The 21,455-nt window shown below is 51.8% G+C and overlaps 1 protein-coding gene across 1 annotated transcript in view; it reads right to left on the bottom strand.

Annotated features, from left to right (window-relative positions):
* Window positions 1-21,455, bottom strand: part of SLIT1 (slit guidance ligand 1) — a 153,302-nt gene that overhangs the window by 53,454 nt on the left and 78,393 nt on the right. Inside the window, exons 5-8 of the mRNA XM_084749405.1 lie at window positions 2,986-3,057; window positions 1,932-2,003; window positions 1,432-1,503; window positions 906-1,069 (exon numbers count right to left, since the gene is read on the bottom strand). Of these exons, the coding sequence (XP_084605531.1) occupies window positions 906-1,069; window positions 1,432-1,503; window positions 1,932-2,003; window positions 2,986-3,057 (380 nt within the window). The remainder of the gene's footprint in view (window positions 1-905; window positions 1,070-1,431; window positions 1,504-1,931; window positions 2,004-2,985; window positions 3,058-21,455) is intronic.

Below are 21,455 nucleotides of genomic sequence, written 5' to 3'. Positions count from 1 at the left end.
AGTGACACCTGCTAACTGGTAGAAATTCACATGGCTGAGTGTCAAAGGCAGGGCCATGCGTACTGTGTGATGTCAGAGTTGATGCTTCTAAACGCTGAGGTATAACATATGAAGCCCAACTGGTTGACACACTAGCCAGACTGGTATTTCTATCCCCAAGAAGACTCCTCTGGCTCCTCCCTAAAGACTATTGCTATTCTGAGATGCAGCACTGAAGATCTGTGGCTCTTGAACAGCACCTAAGCGGCCTCGCAAGGGAGTCTCCTCCACTTATAACATCTCTGAGATTGACCTCATTGTGGACGTAAGTAGTTTGCCCTATTGACTGCACTTTATGATGTACCATCGTTAGTATATTCACTCTTGGGCATGTTACTATGTGGAACAAATGCATAGACATCCCCCCCCCTCCGTGGAAGGAGCAGAGTTCTGCCGCCCCTCACTGGAAGGCAAGGGGTACAGTCCATTCATGTGGCCATGGTGAAGCAATGGGTGAGAAGGGTGGCACTAGAAGGGGGAAAGGACAGAGGGTAGAAAAGACAGCGACTGGCATAAGGGACAGGAGAAAGCATGGGGTGAGAGTAGAGGGAACAGAGACTGGGACAGAAGGGTACAGAGAGTGGAGAAACACAGGGCATGGAAGTAGACTTGGGTGGAGGGGGGAAGCAAGAAAGAAAACATATAGACCAAAAGAGATGAGTGAGAACAGAAGGAAAGAGATAGGCAGGAGGGGACGATGACATAGCCCACAGGTGATGGGCAGAGAGAGGAGGTGACAGAGGGCACAAGTGAGCATATAACAGTGAGGTAACAGCACCATTCGTCGTAAGCAAGGCGTGGGGCAGAGGAAGCAGCGGTCAGCACAGGAGGTGACAGCAAGTGAAGATCAGGGACGTGGCACCCACCTGAGCAACTGAACTCGCTCTTCTGCACCTCTGCCACGTTGAGGCCCCGAAGGCTGGCGGGCCCGGAGCACTGGGTGAAGAGCCCGATGGTGGGCCTTTGCCTCAGCCACTGAGAGAGCCAGGCCAGGTGGCAGTCACAGAACAGATGGTTGGAGTGCAGGCGGCTACAGGAGGACAGCAGCTCACAGCAACAGAGCCCCCATGAATCAGCAGCAGGCCTCCTCCTCCTCCCCTCCCTGAACGGGAGGCTCAGTCCCAGCTCAGGACTGTCCCCTGATGCAAGAAACCCTTCCTGGTTCCCCTCTCTCACAGCCTGCTCTATTGCGTGGCCTCATCTCTTGGAATTCACGTGGTCCTTTGCACAGATCACCCACCTCAATCTCAAGGCCAAAGGCAAGTCGTTTGTTGCCCAAGGAAAAACCAAGCACAAGGAACGTTGGGTGCCTATCAATTTCAGATCTCAGGCTACCTTGGCTGGCACCTCCAGCCCCGGCCACACCCTCTCCCCACTGCCCAAGTGACTCACAAGGTCCGAAGCTTGGGCATGTGGTTGAAACTGGACACAGGGATAGTGGTGATGTTGTTGTTGTTCAGGGTCCTGAAAGGGACAGATGGGTTTATAGGCAACACGTCTGCTCAAATAAAGGTGCTCATGCCAGGTGTGGCATTTTACCCAGAGGGGACCAGCCCTGCTCTGGATATGGAGGTAGAGGGACAGCCCAGAGCTGAGCGGGTGCCTGCACTCTTGTCATACCATGGACTCTAAGTCTGGGAGGACAGGGAGACAGAGCTGGGAAGAACCATGGAAGAAACACCAACTTACACACACACACACACACACACACACACACACACACACACACACACACAGAAGAGCCACTTCTCAGCCTCCGTGGTAGGTAACTGCCAAACACCCCTCTCTGGGAGGACTTTGAGCAGGAAGCCTACGCCGCAGCTGAGGTGTGACCCTGAACTCGGCCTCCTGCACCAGCTCCCCAGCCATGGCCTGCCCTGGGTTTTACTTACAGAACCTCCAGTCCCCGCAGGGCGCGGAAGGCCCCTTCCTCGATGCAGCTGATCTGGTTCTTGTCCAGCTGTCTGTAAAGCAGAGAGGAGCTGTGAGGTAAGAGGTGAGGAAGCATTGCCCAGAACGGGCGCTGAACATTCGGACAGAGCACTCCGTTATTCTCAAAGAAGAGAGTCATAGCATCAATCATTTGTTACGTGTGTCAGTCCAAAGGATCTATTAATAAAAGCTGATTTCTTCTTATTTCCAGTTAAGACAATAAATAGAAATAAAAGTCGTATTACATTCTTCTGCCCCAGCCCTATGTGCCCCTTGGGAAACAAGCATCCCTCCCTTACAGTTTGGAGACCACCTAGAGTGTGTTGGCAGCTGACAAATGAGAGTCACCCAGGAGAAATGGCAGCAGGGGATGGCAGCCAGAATCCTGCTGAATGCCAAGTGAGATCGGCTAGCACTGGCTACCTGGAGTGCTGCTTTCAGAGCAAACGGAAGCTGAGATCTGAGTTCAGTGGGAAAGAATGTGGTGATCGATTACCAATGTCTGCTACAGGCATGGGAGGGGGTGTGTGTGACAAGCATGCCAGGCATTTGCCATCTCTGTAGCCAGCCCTCAGGAGGTGGTAAGCCTGGACCAGAATAAATTTGAATACTAATAAACCCTTGCATTTAAACAGTACTCGACAGAACATACGCATTTCCACATCTCATCTCAACCGCAGAATAAGCGTGTGGGGGGCACATTGTTTTCTTGAACAATGTATGGAGGCTTGGCGATGTTAACTGACTTGCAGCAGCTTGTGCAGGGTGACTGGAGGAGACGAAACCCAACTCCTAACCCCCCCCAAAAGCCAGGAGGCACCAGAGAACCAGAGGCTGGGAATGTGGACTGGCATGCCACAGTTCATATTTTCCTCAACCCAGTCCCCAGAGCACACGCCCTGTCATACAGAATCACAATCAAGGGACGGTACAGCTTTGTCCCTCTAAGGGGGCTTAGAACATATGACACAGATGAGGATGCTGCCTGGGTGGCCATCTCAGGCCTCTACTCACAGATTTTTGAGGTCTGTGGCTCCCCGGAAAGCCTTCCTGGGCACAGCCTGGAGAGCATTCTCACTCAGGTCCCTGGGGGATGAGCAGAGAAAGAGAGGGTACCAGTCAAGGGACTCATGGCGAGAAGTGAGGGCAGTGGCTCATGGCTGACCACATACCCGAGTCTGGATGGCTTTAGCTGTTCTGTAAACTGTGGCTGAGTGAACAAATGGTGGAGTTAGAGAGGAGCTTCCTGTCCTGACAGACCCTGGGACACTCTGTCTCTAGTCACAACCATCCCCCACACCCCGGTCTGGATAGAGGATGGTTAGAGAGAAGCTCCCAGTGACTGTGATTAGCCCTAGCAGGGCCCCCATCGTTAGCTAAGCCCCAATTGCATAGGAAGGAGCTGAGCAGAGACACACAGGCAGGGGCTCCCCATGGCCCTCAGGTGCCCTGGCTTCTGCTTTGTCTTGCTGCGGGGAAAACAGACCCAAGTGGTCCACTCTGTCTTCAACTAGGCTGGATTGGCTTCCCGGTCTACCCTAGGGGATTGCAAACATCAGAGCACAAGAACTTTATGCCCACTTCCTGCAGACAGTGCAGCCCCAGCTGGCTGCCTGCCCTCGCCCCTGACCCCAACCAACTGCAAGAGAACCCCAGGCTAGACCCTCCAACTACTATAGAACCCAGATCACCAACTCTCTTTCTGTCTTGTTCGCCATCAGTGGGCAATTGAAGGATAGTCAAGGGGAAAGCCTGCAGGTAGGAAGGGCCCCCGCCCTCCCTGAGCCTTGCAGAGAGGAGGGACGGGATGTGCCAACACTAGATGTTCCTGCACCCACATAGTGTTAGGCCCTCGGTTACACTACTGTATGAGGATGCAATGGTGTCTGAGTTCTGTGAATCCGAAAGTGGGTGCTCCCCACACACCAAACTGGGAATCTTACCACTGCGGACCTTGAGAAAGACATTTTTGTTGTTTAAAGCCACCCAGCTTGTGGTATTCTTTACGGTAGCATGAATAGGCTCAGACACATGTTCTGTTGAGGGGCTTGGCTCTTTGGGGCTCTTGACATCCCTGAAGTGAGGGACCACCGCTAACAGAGGAATTCGGGAGGTGGGGAGAAGATAAAGTCGAGCTACCAGCCACCTTCAGGGCCTTAGAGAATGTGGGGTACACAGATAAGGCAGGGGGGTTGTGCCCTAGAGAACGTGGAGGTACACGGGGAGGCAGCAACTCCAGGAGCCCCACCCCCCACCCCCAGCACAGCAGGCAGCTCACCCACTGGCAGAGCCTGGGAGAGACTCCCAGCTGTTTCTCCTGTAATCCAGCCCTGCCTGAAAGGCTTGTTATCTCAATCGATAGCCAATCAATGGAGCCCAAGCCTGTCCTGTGCAGACTTTACAGTAGCTTGCAGGGATTTACAAGCCAGCAAGAGCAGGCGGGGTGGGGGGTGGGGAAGAAAGGAACTCAGCAAAGAGAAGAAAAATCAATGGCTGGTGCTCTGAATAATGCCATGTGACTCACAGGGGGCTCAGTGCTTCCAGAGAGCAACCAACGAAGGGGGATCAGCAGGGCACATGATCTATATACAGTCTAAATGGATCCGAATGTCTGTTTGGGCACTCAGCTGAGACAAGAATTCTCCCACAAGGCTTTATGAAAAAGGGCAGCGCGGCCTCGGCGGTAACACTGGGTCCTTATAACAAATAGGGTTTGTGTCAAAGTGTGTCTCAGGAAGTTGACTCTGCAAACACTCATACCAGGAGCTAGGCGAGGAGTGAGGGCAGCTGGGAGGCCTGGCACAGCCTGGAACAACTGAGTCAAGGCAGAGCCTACTAAGCCTGGCCGGAGAGGCTGGGGGTTCCACCCTTTGTGGACACGGCCCTGGGGCCAAAGCTCCCAGAGTACAGAGCAGATAGCGTGGGACACTGAGAGCTTGCAGGGGAGATAGGAGGGTAACCCCACTTGGGAAGGCCAGGCAAGTCCCGGCCAGTCAGTCTACAGCAGGAAGTCTCTCTCCTGTTTAAATGACCAGACCGAAGGCTTGCAAACCCAGAAGAGGCAGCATACAGGCCAGCAGGTACAGGCAAGTCTTGGCAGTCTCAAAACCCGACAGAGCCAACAAATATGGGTCGGGGGGTGGGGTGGGGGACTGCAGAGACGGATGCACCAACCAAGGACCATGCGTGGAGACGCCTAGACCCCTGCTCAGATGTAGTCGATCGGCAGCTCAGTCTCCATGTGGGTCCCCTAATATGGGAAACAGGGGCTGTCTCTGACATGGACTCTAGTGCCCACTCACTGATCATTTCTCTCTTGCCCAGGCCACAGAGGAAGAGGATGCAGGCAGTCCTGATGAGACTTGATAGGCTGGGGTCAGTTGGTAGGGGAGGAGGGCTCCCCCTTTCTGAGGACTAGGGGAGGGGATAAGGGAAGAGGGAGGGAGAGTGAGACCAGGAGGAGACAAGGAAGGGGACTACAATTGGGATGTAAAGTAAATATATTAAAATAATAATATTTTTTAGGGAGCTGGCTGACATCAAAGGAAGCAGCGGGAAGATTTAAGGGTTCAACTGTTTCTGCCATCCGCCAGCAGTGGACCCAGAGAACCCAGAGGGCTTTGTAGAATGGACACCGTCTGTCATTCAGGGCCCAGTGAAGATCCTGTGAGTGCACAGTTTAATGTTTAAACCTCATTTCCATTTATCAGCGGTCAGGAAAGGCTTTTGTCCCTACTTTCCCTGAGGCCTCACAGTTGTTTCTAGAGTGGCCACTAGGGTGCGCCAGAAGCTTTCCCTGGGTTTGATAAACTGATGTTATTCTCTAAGCAAGGCAGAGGCTCACTTTTTGGGGGGCACTTTAACTTGCCCTTGTCTTTGTCAACTTCCCTTGTCTTTGTCAAATTCCCACCCCCCACCCCGAGCTAAAGCCACTCATCCCTGCTTGCACACAGCCTGTGTGGAAATCCCCCACAGCACAGCGTTGGGCTTTCCCCCAGCCCTCAGCTTTCTGTCATCCTCAAACTCAAGTTACCCAACCATTCTCCATGGTGGTTGTCACAAGACCCTCAAAATGAGAACGGCCAGGCATGTATCTGAAGAAAAAGAGGACCCCCGGGAGAGCGGTGCGTGATCTGGTAATATGGAGGTTCCAGCCAGCAAAGACCACCATGGCTGGGAGGAAGGAGAGCAGAGCTTGTCCAAAGGTCAGGAAGAGGTTTCTGATAAGGGGGGGGAGGGGGAAGAAGGGTAGCAAAGCTGGGAAGCCAAGGTATGTTGGATAAAACCCACAGCGGATTCCGTGGACGAAACGTTCAGCAAGCTCTGGCTGGGCATTATAAGGTGCCGGGCAGCCACAGACCTAGAAACATCTTTAGCTTTCCTAGCTCAGTTTACAGTCCCTTTCCTGAGCTCCTAACTGTTCCCTCTCCTACAGATCCCAGTACACACACACACACACACACACACACACATACACACACACACACACACACACGCTTCCTTTTTCAACACAAATTCACATTGCGAATAGAAGTGTATTGGGCTGATGTATGGATGTTTAATTAGCACCCATTTCTCCATAATCTTCCACCAGCTGACATCGCTCTTGCTCCCAGTGTATCACGGGATTGCAAATGCTCTGTAACCTTAACTGAAGTAAACGAACTAGGATTTCCCGTTCTGACCCCTCCCATACCCTGGCCAGAGCAAGGGATTGGGACAGGATGCAGGGCCAGGGAGGCAAAGCCTGGGGCAGGAATGGAGCCCCCAGATCCCAGCCTGTGTCCTGAGGTTCCTTGTGCCTGTTCTGTCATGCAGATGGCCCCTAAAAGGCAGAGCAGCATCAGACAAGAAACTGGAATTGTGGATGACATCATCTTGACTCTGCTTCCCTTCCCACATCCAAATGGAACACTGCATCCAGCAAGGGATCTGGGCAGCCGCTGAGGGAGGTAAGCATCTTCTATCCTGGAAACCTCCAGAGAAGGAAGTCTGTTCTAAGGAGTATGGTAAGGGTTCTGCTGGCGAGATTCCCCCAGTCTAGCCTGCATCCCACTCCCAAGGGCCAAGGATGCTGAGGAGGCCAAGTTTCTACCCTGAGCCATCCCCCACTGGGTACAGGGGTCCAACCACTTTCTGCCTCTCCTTGCCTTAGGCACTCTCCCCAAGTGCACATCCCTGGCCCCTTCCACACTCTGACAAGGAAGGGAACCAAGGTCAGGACCCCATGTTCATGCTGCTAATCCCCTTTAGGCTCTAACCTCTAACTGGTCTCAGCAGGCACACCACCTCTGAGAGGATTAGTGGGGCCCAGTGGGGGCAGGACATTGGACACCAGCCAAGGCCAGGCTGGACTCTGGGCTCTGACATGGACCTGCTGCCCCACTACAAAGCTTGTTATTTTGTGGCTCTTCAAGCCGCAGGGAGGTTCAGCACAGCACAGTGCTCCTGGGCACCTTACCCATGGCTTCCTGGTAACCACACTGCTGGGCTGTAGACCTGGGCCCAGAGGACAACAAGCCAGCCACATGTGCATTGAGCTCCTTGTCCAAACAATTGACCCCAGGAGCATGTAACATGTAAGGGGTGGCTTAGTCTTCAGAAAGCTCACGTAGCTGTCATGGTTGGAGCAGAGGCATGGGAGACCCAGGTCATTGTGAGAACATGGAGCTTGGGGTTTGGGAATCACCAGGTAGCCTCCTACTAGTTTGGGCTGGACTCCAGTCAAGACATATAGGAAGTTCCCAGTGTCCATGCGTGTGTGCCACAGGTGGTTAATGCCCTGTACCACACAACATCAGCTCACATTGTTGCATGGAGGAGATCAGCTCCCGGGAACCTAGATCAATGGTTCAACAGGTCAACCCTGGTACCTGGGACAACTGGACAGATTTTTTTTTTTTTTTGCCTCTAGCAATGTCTACAGCAAACTAGAGCATGTCAGATTTGGAGGGCTGCATGTGGCAGAGAGAAGCATTAAATGTTTTGATGTTCTCACCTACTGCTGGAGCGAACCACACTGCACCAGCCAGGCATCATTTCAAATCAGCGGGGGTCCAATACCTCTGCTTTATCGAGGGAGAAAAACAGCTACTGTACTGGCCTCTCTTGTGAGGCATGGACTTTATGCGGGGTAGGGGTGGGGGAGTCACGGAGGTGGGGGTAACCAGCTGACTACATTTATGCTGCAGGCCCTTTCTACACTGCAGCTGGGGTTGGAAGCAGGGGAGACACTGGGAGACACTGTCCAGCACTGCTTAGCACAAGCCCACCAGCAGGTGTTTGGGGGAGCAGGCTGTACACTCACCACACCAAGGAATTGGGTCTTCCCCTGTTTTCTGAGTGCCTGATAGGCCAGTACCTACTGGCATCAGCAGAAAACTCCCTCCCTTCCCACTGTGAGGCCACCAGCTGTTCTGTGGTTCACACACTTGCACCACTAAGACTGCAAAAACCTCACCAAACAAAGGCACTAAGTGGCCTGGCTAGTTATGCCATAAACCATCCTGTGATACTGGTTTGATACTGGCTTATATGCTGGGCAGCTGTGAACATCGACTCCTCCCACAAAAGAAACACCCCCAAAAAGAGATCCCCCAACAAAGCAGCCTTCTCTCACAAACTGACAGGCTCAGCCAAGGCAAGAGGGCTCTGAGGTTGGAGTCCCACTCAACTGATGTACCCCTAGGACATAGGACCGTTCCGTCCTATTCTGTTGACTGTCAAAATGTGGCAAGCTTGGATCCCAACCATATGATGAGAGCACAGATCCATGTGATGAAAGTGGCTGAGGACAAGGCAAGGCTACCTTCACCAGGATGGGGAAAGGCTGAACTGGGAAGAAGCATCTCCTGGGTGGGCAATGGTGCTAGACTCCACTGTGATACTTGCCAGGGTCTCTGCTCTCACACTCCACAGTACACTTCCACAGTTCCTAAAGACTGGGCACTGTGCTGGGATTCAGGGATGTGACCTCCAGGGAGGACCAGATCACGGCACTGGAGGACACGGGCCTCAGAAAAACAAGGGCAAGCGAAGGGAGGGGGCGAGGGAGGACGGGAGCATCTGGCAGAATTCTGAATGCCGTTCTCACCGTGTTGCAGGGAGGAAGGAAAATGGCTCCTGGGTTTTGTTATAAAGTAAGATAAAGGGAACCAGAGGAAAGGCTTAAAAACGATGAAAGGGTAAAGCTATGAGATAAGAAGGTGCACACATTTGACACCAGCACTTGGGAAGCAGGGGCCGGCGGATCCCTATGGGTTCGAGACTAGCTTGGTGTGTGTAGCCAGATCCAGGACAGCCAAGGCTACATAGTAAGACCCTGTCTTCAAAAAGGGTGGGCTACCCTGCTCTGTGGGGCCCTGGGCTTCTTATGGTGAGTCACCTGAGTGAGACCAAACATCAGCTGGTTCTGAGGCTCAGCTAGATGCTACACCGTCTCCCAGCCTCACAGTCTCCACAAAGAGAAGGCTGTAAAGGGGAAAAGCAAGGCACTCACCTATATCCCCAAAAGGCACTCACCTATATCCCCAAAAGAGGCTGGCGGATACAAATAGGTCATCCCTTCTGGGTCACCTCTCCAAGGCCAAGTCACAGGTCAGCCAGTCAAGGGACCAACACATTTCTTTGTTATTTTTTAGCACTGTTTTGGGGAGTGTTTTATTTGTTTTTAACATTGTTAAAGCAAGAGCTGTTTCCCTTGTTGTGTGGCCTAGGGACTCCTGGTTGCCTGCTCTGGCTCCCTGCAGCTGTAGTGGTAAGCTGGGGCCAGGTTTACCTCAGTCCAAACACCAGGAGCTGGGGCAGAGACCAACAGAGCAGGTCTTTGATATGCGAGGAAACACAAGCCAGGAGACAGACTCCCACCAGAGAGTTAAAGAAATCAGTCAACTTGATGCATCGATCTTTGGACAAATCGGCCATTCCATGAATTGGCTTCAGCAAATTGGCTTTTAGCAAAATGACATTTGGTAGATTGTTCTGTTTCTGACACGGCGCTGCTTTTACAGGACAATTATGCACACACTCCCAGCCTGGCACGGGGGCACAGAGACCGTTGTGCAGATGGTCGACCCACCCACCTCACACACTGCTCAGTGCTTAGATGAGCTGAGCCAATGTGTGTGTTTGTGTGTGTGAGTGTGTGTGTGAGTGTGTGTGTGTGTGTGTGAATGTGTGTGTGTGTGTGTAAGGGGGCGCGGGGGAGGTAGAGAATTGAGGCGTGCACACACTGGCCAGCATGCAGACTCCATCTTGTTGCCTCTTCTTCTGCTCAGCCCATTTCGACACAGAGAGCAGATTCTTTGGATGGCACTGGCACGGGGAAGCAGGGTTGAGTGCAGTTTGTTAAGAGAGAGAGCCAAGGGAAGGAGAGACAGGGCTCAATAGGGAGGGCCTATGCTGTGCTGGGGAGGGGGCTCTGAACAAGGCGAGTGGCCAAGCTGCGGCAGATGCCAGTTTGCACTTCTACGGGAAGAAGCTGGGACCCTGGCCAGCGTGGCAGGGCAGCCAATGCCAGGACAGATGTCTCGGAAGAAGCAGCCTACAAGGGAGGCCAGCGCACATCGCTGAGCACTGAAGCATTCCTAGCCCTCTCATCCTGCCCGCCCTCGGTTTTATTATACTAAAAACCGTGTCCCACTGTTCCCTGGTCTTGTAGAGGAGCAGGGCGGGTCCCTATCAGTCCCTTGACTTCGGGAGCATTTCAGGAGGAAAGTGAGGTCTGCAATTGTAACTCTGTCCCCTCAACACGACACAGAAGGGAACCCTCGGAGAAAGAAAACACCTAGACTCATCAAACCCCACGGCAACCCGGAGGAGCGCGGGAAACGGCTAGGCGTGTTGCTGTCCCTGGTCCTGAACCTCCGAGCTTCCTCTACTCGCGTACCTTGGATCTCAGCCACCTTCGACCTTCCCGGTCTAGTCCAGATCTAGTTTAATCAGCTCCTTTGCTTTTTTTTTTTTTTTTCCCAAACTGCAGAGATTCCTGCTTGTAACATACACTAGAGGTCTGGGGAGCACACTGTGACCCAGAGCCTCATGACAGACGTGTGCTGAGCACACTCTGCATCACTAAGTTTCTTCTGGGGGGGGGGGAGGGGCAACTTGGACCTGAGCCTTCTCCACTGAGGCTAGATATTCCTCTTTGTCCAGACGCAGCCAGTATAAGGAGGTGCTGAGATGGTGCCTGGCATGTTCCTAATACTGAGGACCTTGCTCACAGTGGCAGCGGCTGTCATTACAGTTGTCAGTGCTGCTGGTGTTAACTGTGTTACCTGTGGTATCTATCATGTGTCTGGAACTGAGTCACGTGTTTCATGTGTTTTATAGACCCACATCCTTTAGGTCTTGGAACATCTTACAAAAGCATCCCTCTGTTGGCTGTGTGGGATGTGAGAGTAAGCGTGTGAGGGGAGCCAGGCTGTGGGGAACTTCTCATTTCCTCCCAGTTTTTCTGGAAACCTGAAACTCTAAAAACTAAAGACTTGCTTCATTTCCTCCCACTGGGAATTGTACCTAGGGTCTCACTCATGCTATATTTTACTTTGCCCCCCTGATTTGGGAACTCAATCCTTAGGCATACAAAGCAAGCACCTTAACACCGAGATAAACGCACAGCCGTAACAATGATGATTTTTAATTTTTCATTTATTTTGTTGGGTTTTTTTTTGTTTGGTTGGTTGGTTGGTTGGTTGGGTTTCATTCATTTTTGTTCTGAGACAGAGTCTCTCCATAACTGCCCTAAGCTGGCCCCAAACTCATGATTCTTGGCTTTGTTTCCTGGGTGTTAGAAATAAAGATATGTGTTATAATGGTGTCTTAAAATATTTTAAAGGAAGCCAGGCATGGTGGCTCACACCTTTAATCCCAGCACTCAGGAGGGAGAGGCAGGTGGATTGCTGTGAGTTTAAGGCCAGCCTGATCTACAGAATAAGTCCAGGATAGCCAAGGCTAACACAGAGAGACTCTGCCATATATATATATTTAAAGGAATGGTCACATGTAATTCAGGTTGGTCTTAAAATTCTGGTCCTCCTGGTTGCTAAGATCACAGGCATGGACCGCCAGCCTACTTTATACAGTGTGCTGTGGTCAACCTCGGGAGTTGAGAACATTAGATGAGTGCTCTGCCACCTGAGCTATGCCTCCAGCACCTTAAAGTTTAGTTGCTTTATATTTTAGGTTTTTAAAATAGGTCTCTCTCTCTATTTAGTCCTGGCTTTCCTGAAGCTCGCTATGTAGATCAGTATGACCTCAAACTCACAAAGATTCCTCCTGCCTCTGCCTTGTAAGTGCTGGGATTAAAGGTATGCCCCACTGCTGATGGCTTTAAAGTTTGTTTGTTTGTTTAAGGTTGTTGTCACCCTATCCACTTTTCAGATACTGTAACAGAGGCATGGTAACCATCCCAGGCTGTCTGACTACAGAGTGCACACCCTGCCACACTGTCTCCGCACGCTGGGATCATTAAAGTGATGGACAAGTGGGCGGGGAAGTTTCCAAAAGCTCACACATGTCAGTAGTGACAGATGAATTTGGAAGCAGGCAGCGAAAACTCAAGCAACACTGTGCCAGTAAGCCGTTATAAGGTTGACACTAAGCCATGAGCACAAGGTCACATTATACTCAAGACCCTCTGTTTTATAACCCGTGTAATTATATAATACACGTTAGACATATTCTTATCAAAAATGGCATGAGAATCACTGAGCAGCTGTGCCAACGAAGAACAGAGTGTTAGTCGCTCTCTGGGATAAGCGGTGTCTGGGGACTTCTTGCCGCCCTGGATCTGACATTCCTTCTAATCCCCTGTGGGTTTGAAAGACAAAAAGGTAAGCTGTGGGTTCCTGTGGTAAAGGGTTTGAGCTGGAAGCCGATTTCAGACACATGACCATGTGTAAGCCTGCATTATGCAGTCTCTGAGCATGAACAAGTTGTGATGGGGAAGTGGGCAGGGTGGTCCACGGCAAGCAGTCACTAGTTTCTCGGAGTTTCTAGCACATTACCTCATCTCAAGACCCTGGTAGGAGGAATGACAGCAGGGCCCCGGCGTCGTGCAAAGGATGGTTACTTCTGAGAAAGCTAAACCAGAGTAGACCTCTGACCTTCTAGAGATGGTTAGTTCTGGTTGACAACTCAATTAGGTAGAGAAGCAGCCAAGGCCCGGCATAATGTCCTCCCTTATCCTCATGCTAACCCCTGAGAGTAGCCAGAGGCCAATGGAAAGTTCACTATAGGACCAGTAAGGAAACCCCAACCTAAACCCAGAGCTCCAGGCCAGAATCGCCCACTTATCAGCTGGAAAAGTGCGAAGTGATGGCCGCAGCCATGGGGAACAGCATCCATGCATGGCTGGCACAGATGCTGCCCTGTGTGAGAGGCCGAAGAAACCTGAAGAGACAGAGAGAGCTAGGGATGGAACTGAGGAAAATGCTATAATTTAGATCTGAATGCTCCCTAGGGCTGTGTGCAAGAGGCTTTGCCACAGAGAAGCCTCTGGGGGACGGAGGCATCCTTGGAAGGCACGCTGGGATCCTGCTTCTTCCTTTCATTGTTTCCTGGCCTCTATGAGACAAGCAGATCTGCTCCGCCATGCCACCCCTGCCACAGGCCCAGAGCCACAGGGCCATGTGACCATGGACTGCCGCCAAGGGCCCAAACAAATCCTTTTTAATTTCTTAAGATATTTTGTCACGGTGATGGAAAGCTGACAGACAGAGAAAATTGGACGAAAAGAGTGAACAAGGAGAAGAAACTGGAAGGGAAAGGAAAGAGAGGGAGATGAGAGGTCCCAGAGAGAGCCCCCAGGAGCCCCCCCTTTCCACCCCTGGAGGTGGAGATGAAGAAGCACAGATGTGCAAATGGAAAACACAGCGTGTGGCTGCCCAGCCCTCTACTCTCAGGGCAGGAGGGCTGTGTCCCACGCTCTCCTGAGCCTGCCAGGCTGCAGGGGATAATTTGCCCATGGCCAGAGGTGTCAGGCTCTGCTGATAAGTGTGAGGCCTGCGGGTGATCTGCCTTTTGCTTGATGAATCCCAGGCAGAGGTGGAAATGAGTGCTGCGTGCACGCATGCGTGTGTCCCTCTCAGAATCAACTCCCCACCAGGGTAGGGTCATCCTGTCCTCACTCGCTGGTAAGGGAAACCTCTAGAATGAAACCTGAGGAGCTATAGGCAGCGAGGGGCATGGAGGCCAGTAGGGACAGTCTATTCTTATGGCAAAGGGAGGCTCTAGGGACAAGGCTCCTGTCCTCCTGCATAGCACAAACCCAGTGGGTCTTTGACATCAAGTAAGAAAGAGCCAGGTCTTGGGCTGATTCCTGATTCTTCCTCTTTCCTGCTGAGTGACTCTATACTGTACTTAACCTCTCTTTCTTCTATATAACGGGCATAACAAGTAACCTGGGACCGCTAAGCAGATGAGGAGGCGTGTTCCCACACCCTGCCATCTCAACAGCTCTGTCTTTGCCATTGTTGATGATCTAACCCAAATGCTGAGCCTGGCCAGGCCAGGGCAGGCAGCAACACAGGCAATGGGCAATGGCTCAGTCTGGTGGGCAAACCAATACCCATCAAGATGTTAGAAATGGATGTGTGCCAATCAGTAGACAGAGCAAGGTACTGCCACTGAGAGGGAGGGAGGGAGGGAGGGAGGGAAGGGGAGGCTCCTGTCGCCATGGCAACTTGAGAGCAGGTTCTAGACCTGTGTGATGAGGGATGAAACGTCAGGGGGAGGAGCCTCACAGAGTCCCAGGAAGAGTACATTCCAGCAGAGAGAACAGGGGAGGAAGTGAAGGAAGCAGAAAGTGGGACTGAGCAAAGGAAGAGAGGGCTGGAGCCCAGTACAGGGGCTGAGTCTCAGAGCCCAGGGTCAACTCGAAGGAGGTTGGAGTCCCCACCATCCATGACTGACTCAGAAGTGGCTCCTGGCAGGTAGCTGCCCTGTGCCATGGTGAATCACACCCTCTTCCCCAGGAAGTGTGCGTTTAGGGAAACTGAGGCACAAAGCTGTTGCAGGCTGGCTGGCTGCAGGGGGAGATGTGCCAGAGGCCCCACTTGCCCCCATGGAGGCTAACACATGTGTTCTGCAGCTGTGCTCCCTGTATGATCTTTGTTCAGAGGCTGAAAGGCAACCCCATGCCATTAGGATGGTGTCGGATTAAGCCACCCCACTCCCTGTTCACCTGCAGAGCTGTAATGCTTCAAGCCCAACCCCAATGATGGGCATCTCAGATGGAAACTCCCCGTGAAAGGAGGGGACTCCCTTCAAATCCGAAGAGGTCCTGGGGAAAGTAACATGCTAGCCTTTCAGGATCATTTCCATATATCCCGAGGGCACCTGTACATCCCACCCATGCTGCCTGCAGCTCCCATAATGCAGACACATGCCTTGCAGAAAGACAAACCAGGGATTGGATTCATTGTTACTTTCCTACTTCTCATGACCTTGAAATTGCCTCAGAAATCACCCTGTGGGGCCTGTTCAGACATGCTGTGTATCCGTCCTGCTATCTTCTCCACTGGACAGAAGAAATGTCCCTCTACAGAGCCAGCAACTCTCGTGGGACCTTTCTCTCTACTGACAACAAAAGCCCAAGCTCTGTGGAGTTAAATGGGGTGTAGCAGAACTGCATGAGGGCAGTGTCGGGTGGGAAACAACTTCCGGGGTGAGTCTTTCTCTGCATACGAACCTGCTTCCTGCTCCCCTTTGTGATGCTGTTTCTGGGCTCTCGGTTGCTCCCAGGTGAGAACGCTGAGCTCCACACATTCTGCTGAACCTTGCTCCTCTTCCCTGGCTCCTTCAGGATGGCTTAAGGCAGCCTTTGGTGTGTAATCCTATTTGTGTTTCCGGCTTTTGGGCAAAGCTTTCCCTCCCTTTACAGGTGGAGGATGCAGGCCAGAAAGAGCCACAACAGAGCCAAGCACAGAACCAGCTGCACCCAGGCGGACTCAGCTCCAGCCCAAGGCCAAGGGCCACAGTCTAACATCACTTGCCTTCTCCGGGCTGAAAGGGGCTTCGAACCATTTCAGCATACCGTCCCACGCCACAGGAGAGCGGCTCTATAATCTGAGGGTGATGCAAAATCTCACTCATGACCTCTCAACCACTCAGCCACTCACTGGAAGGGGACAGGCCATGAGCCTGTCCCTAAAGATGCTGGGAAGAGCTGCTTTGGCTTTCACTGCAGGCCTGTGCCTCACCCAGGCCACCCAGAAGGAACAAGAAAGCCCAACTACCAAGCAGTGGCTTTCCTTTGTGGGTTTCCTCCTGCTTGTGGGAGAACACAGGCATCTCTGCTCGGGTCACTTCTAACAAGGACACACCTTCCTCTCCAACAACAGAGGAGCAGCAGACCCAAGGACTGAATGTGAGAGAGATGCAGTCTGTGAGTCCACTACTGGGGCAGAGTCCCAGTCAAACACCTAGAAGGTTCACATGGCCTGAGTATGCGAGAGGCTTGGGGCACAGACTGTCCACCATACGGTGTACTTCTGTCTCACTCAAACAAAGGCACTCTCGCCGTAGAAGGCCACTTCCAGAGTAGGGCATTAAGAGGCCATGGAGACCCTGATGGATAGCAGATACTCCACAAATATTTGTTGACTGATGAGAATTTTTCAGGAGGAAACCAATCACTGCCTAACGATCCCCCTAAAGACCATGCCTACAAGGCCCCCTCCAAACTAACTCCGATGCCCTTGCTGTGTGCCAGGCTCTGAGCTGAGCTCTCTCCACGCCTCCTCTTCCCCACTCTGCACCACTGGTAGCTCCACCTCACATATGGAGTAAGGGAGTGTCGGAAAGGTTCCAGCGGCACACCCAGTGCTCATCGCCACCCAGCTGGACAGTCCACCACATGAACGAGGTCTGTCCTGCTCCCATCTTCACATACATATGAAATCCCGCCCTCCTGGGATTTCTGGGAGAAATGACAGAGGAAGGAACCAAAGCGAAGAGAGGAATGTTGGGAGTGGGGATAGTGGGCAGCGTGGCATGCACACTCAGCCGGGCTAGTGGTCAAGGGACCCCGGGAAGGCAATGGAAGAGGAAAGGAGAGAAACAGCACCACGTGACAGAGGGCATCCGTCAGCGGTCTCCACCCAAAACCCATCCTTTTCCTTCCTTTGAGAACTGTGGTTTCATTTGGCAACACGCCAGATAAAAATGGCATTTCCCACTTCCCTTGTGCCTAACAAATGTTGCTCAATGAAAGTTTCCAGGGGGGCGGGAATGTCTCTGTAAAGAAGCTGATTCCACTGGGAGAAGAGACCTCTCTCCCTTCTTTCTTTTCCTTCTCTTCCTGGCTAGCACCCACGAGAGATGGCTGGAGCTTCATCAGCCACTGTAACTCATGGAAGATAAACGGATACAGGATAAAACTGAGGCATGTTGGAGCCAAAGACGAAGGATGCTGGCCCCCAACTCTCAAGTGACTGGAGCTACCGGGCTTCTGTATGAGAAGCAAACTCCTATATCTTAATGGAAACCAGCGTTTTAAAGAGTTTTGCTGCCGTATTTGTTATACAGAATCAAACACAAACCCAGCCATCCTAGGAATGAGCTTTAAGAAACAGCATGCAGGGCTGGAGAGATGCTCAGTGGTTAAGAGCGCCGCCTGCTCTTCCCAAGGTCCTGAGTTCAATTCCTAGCAACCACATGGTGGCTCACAACCATCTGTAATGTGATATGGCGCCCTCTTCTGGCTTGCAGGAGTACATGCAAGCAGAGCACTGTATACATAATAATAAACAAATAAATCTTTAAAAAAAAAAAAAGGAAAGAAAAAGAAACAGCATGCGACAGGACATCTCCAGAGACATCTTGCCAGGCAGGCGTGGGTCTGCAGCTTTGGCCTCTCTAAACTGGGGCAGAGAAGTAAAGCTGGGAAAGAAGGGACAGCCTTCCTCACGTACCACACGTTCTCACAGACTGGGCAGCAGGAGAGAGGACGCCATAGAACATGTTAAAATTAAACAAAGCCGGAGAAGGCAGTGATTGCAAAGTGGGGATTTACAGAGGTGACACAAGCCACCTGGGCACAGGCCAGTTTGTGGTGACGGTCCTCCTCTCACAGGACGTCTGCAGTGTCCAGAGGGCATACGTCATGTATCCAGTGAAAGGCCAGGACCCCAAAAGCATGCTGCCCTGTGAGGAGACTAGAGTATCTGGGAGAACTGTTGGGTCCAGCAACTCCAGGGCCACTCCCAGCATGCATGGGACCTGTGAGAGTCAGAGAAAGGTGACATCCTTCAGTATACAAAATCCACATCTCTGATGAGAGTAGTGTCCCCAAAAGATGGCACTTTGGGGTAGTTTACAGCTTATAAAAGTATACTTGGGGGGGGGGTCCTGCATTGCTATATGCACCCACAGCACATCTACACTAAATACATGGCTCCAATTATGCCATGCTCCTGAGGGCATCCTCATGCTCCTGAGGGCATCCTCATGCTCCTGAAGACATCCTCATGCTCCTGAAGACATCCTCATGCTCCTGAAGACATCCTCATGCTCCTGAAGACATCCTCATGCTCCTGAAGACATCCTCATGCTCCTTAGGACATCCTCATGCTCCTGGGGGCATCCTCATGCTCCTGAGGACATCCTCGTGCTCCTGAAGACATCCTCATGCTCCTGGGGACATCCTCATGCTCCTGGGGACATCCTCATGCTCCTGAGGACATCCTCATGCTCCTGAGGACATCCTCATGCTCCTGAAGACATCCTCATGCTCCTGAAGACATCCTCGTGCTCCTGAAGACATCCTCGTGCTCCTGAAGACATCCTCGTGCTCCTGAGGACATCCTCGTGCTCCTGAAGACATCCTCGTGCTCCTGGGGACATCCTCATGCTCCTGAGGACATCCTCATGCTCCTGAAGACATCCTCATGCTCCTGAAGACATCCTCATGCTCCTGGAGACATCCTCATGCTCCTGAAGACATCCTCATGCTCCTGGGGACATCCTCATGCTCCTGAGGACATCCTCATGCTCCTGAAGACATCCTCATGCTCCTGAAGACATCCTCATGCTCCTGAGGGCATCCTCAGGCTCCTAAAGACATCCTCATGCTCCTGAAGACATCCTCATGCTCCTGAAGACATCCTCGTGCTCCTGAAGACATCCTCGTGCTCCTGAAGACATCCTCGTGCTCCTGAGGACATCCTCGTGCTCCTGAAGACATCCTCGTGCTCCTGGGGACATCCTCATGCTCCTGAGGACATCCTCATGCTCCTGAAGACATCCTCATGCTCCTGAAGACATCCTCATGCTCCTGGAGACATCCTCATGCTCCTGAAGACATCCTCATGCTCCTGGGGACATCCTCATGCTCCTGAGGACATCCTCATGCTCCTGAAGACATCCTCATGCTCCTGAAGACATCCTCATGCTCCTGAGGGCATCCTCATGCTCCTAAAGACATCCTCATGCTCCTGAAGACATCCTCATGCTCCTGAAGACATCCTCATGCTCCTGGGGACATCCTCATGCTCCTGAAGACATCCTCATGCTCCTGAAGACATCCTCATGCTCCTGGGGACATCCTCATGCTCCTGAAGACATCCTCATGCTCCTGAAGACATCTTCATGCTCCTGAAGACATCTTCATGCTCCTGAAGACATCCTCATGCTCCTGAAGACATCCTCAAGCTCCTAAAGACATCCTCATGCTCCTGAGGACATCCTCATGCTCCTGAAGACATCCTCATGCTCCTGAAGACATCTTCATGCTCCTGAAGACATCCTCATGCTCCTGAAGACATCCTCATGCTCCTGAAGACATCTTCATGCTCCTGAAGACATCCTCATGCTCCTAAAGACATCCTCATGCTCCTGAGGACATCCTCATGCTCCTGAAGACATCTTCATGCTCCTGAAGACATCTTCATGCTCCTGAAGACATCCTCATGCTCCTGAAGACATCTTCATGCTCCTGAAGACATCCTCATGCTCCTAAAGACATCCTCATGCTCCTTAGGACATCCTCATGCTCCTGAAGACATCCTCATGCTCCTGAAGACATCTTCATGCTCCTGAGGACATCCTCATGCTCCTGAAGACATCCTCATGCTCCTGAAGACATCCTCATGCTCCTGAAGACATCTTCATGCTCCTGAAGACATCCTCATGCTCCTGAAGACATACTCATGCTCCTGAAGACATCCTCATGCTCCTGAAGACATCCTCATGCTCCTGAAGACATCCTCATGCTCCTGAAGACATCCTCATGCTCCTGAAGACATCCTCATGCTCCTGAAGACATCTTCATGCTCCTGAAGACATCCTCATGCTCCTGAAGACATACTCATGCTCCTGAGGACATCCTCATGCTCCTGAGGACATCCTCATGCTCCTGAAGGCATCTTATCTCATGAAGTGGTGATTTGAGGCTGTGTCCCATGGCTAAGGCAGGGTAGGGGGCGATTTTCACCCTATCAGAGTATGCAATGCAGAGTTTGGTCTCCTGGCTCATGTATCGTTAATAGAGAAGCTACAGCTGTGGGCCCTCGACAGTCACACCTGTGCCAGACATGACCTGGTGCGATGAGCACTGCACCCAGGAAACACCCATGTGACAAAATGTGTGAGGCATGAATATCTTTGAGTTTTATTGTGATTAATTAAACCACTTTGTATCATTTTATTGTTTCTTTCCTTAGATGGAAGAAAATCTTTTCAATTAATGGAAGTATTTTAAATACATAAATGCAAATGAACGTCTTATTAAATCAATTTTTTCTATTATAATTTCCTACCCCTGTCCCTCTGCTACTACTATCAGAGAAAAGGGAGAGACGCCAATGCTCACTTGGTGTTTGAGGCTTTGGGCTTAATCCTCAGCACTGCATAAACCAGGCATGATGGCACAACCCACAATCCCAGAACTCAGGGGATGGGGTGAGGCAAAGGACCAGAAATTCAAGGCTATCCTCAGCTAACTATATGAGTTTAAAGCCAGCCTGCACTACCTGAGAGAGACAGAGACGGGGAAAAGAGAGAAGGCTAGCTCAGCGCACCCTTGCTTTGCAGCCATGGGTCCTCCCCAGCACTGTCACACTGTTCTCGTGGTCTATGCCTTGTTCCACCTCATGTCTTCAGATACCAGCTCTGAGGGCGTGTGTCCTGAGTGGAGCAGAGCGGGACCCAATCAAGCGGTATCTGAGTTCTGCCCACCCCCAGAGGAGCCTGCTGTTTCACTCCCGCTCCTGTGGTCAATAGAACACATAGACACACAGACACACACACACACACAGACACACACACACACATATACAGACACAGACACACACACACACAGACACAGACACACACACACAGAGAGAGACATACACACAGAGACACACACAGACACACACATGCACACACACACACGCACATACACACACACACACACACACACACACACACACACACACACACACACACACCAGCCCTTCTCTGTTCTCTCAGCTTTGCTGGGCCCACTCTAAAGTAGGCTCCTT

Source organism: Acomys minous, assembly GCF_964271855.1.
Source record: "Acomys minous genome assembly, chromosome: 2".
Classification (NCBI taxonomy): Eukaryota; Metazoa; Chordata; class Mammalia; order Rodentia; family Muridae; genus Acomys; species Acomys minous.
Note: the sequence above shows the minus strand (reverse complement) of the source record. Positions and strands in the feature narration are given on the sequence as shown.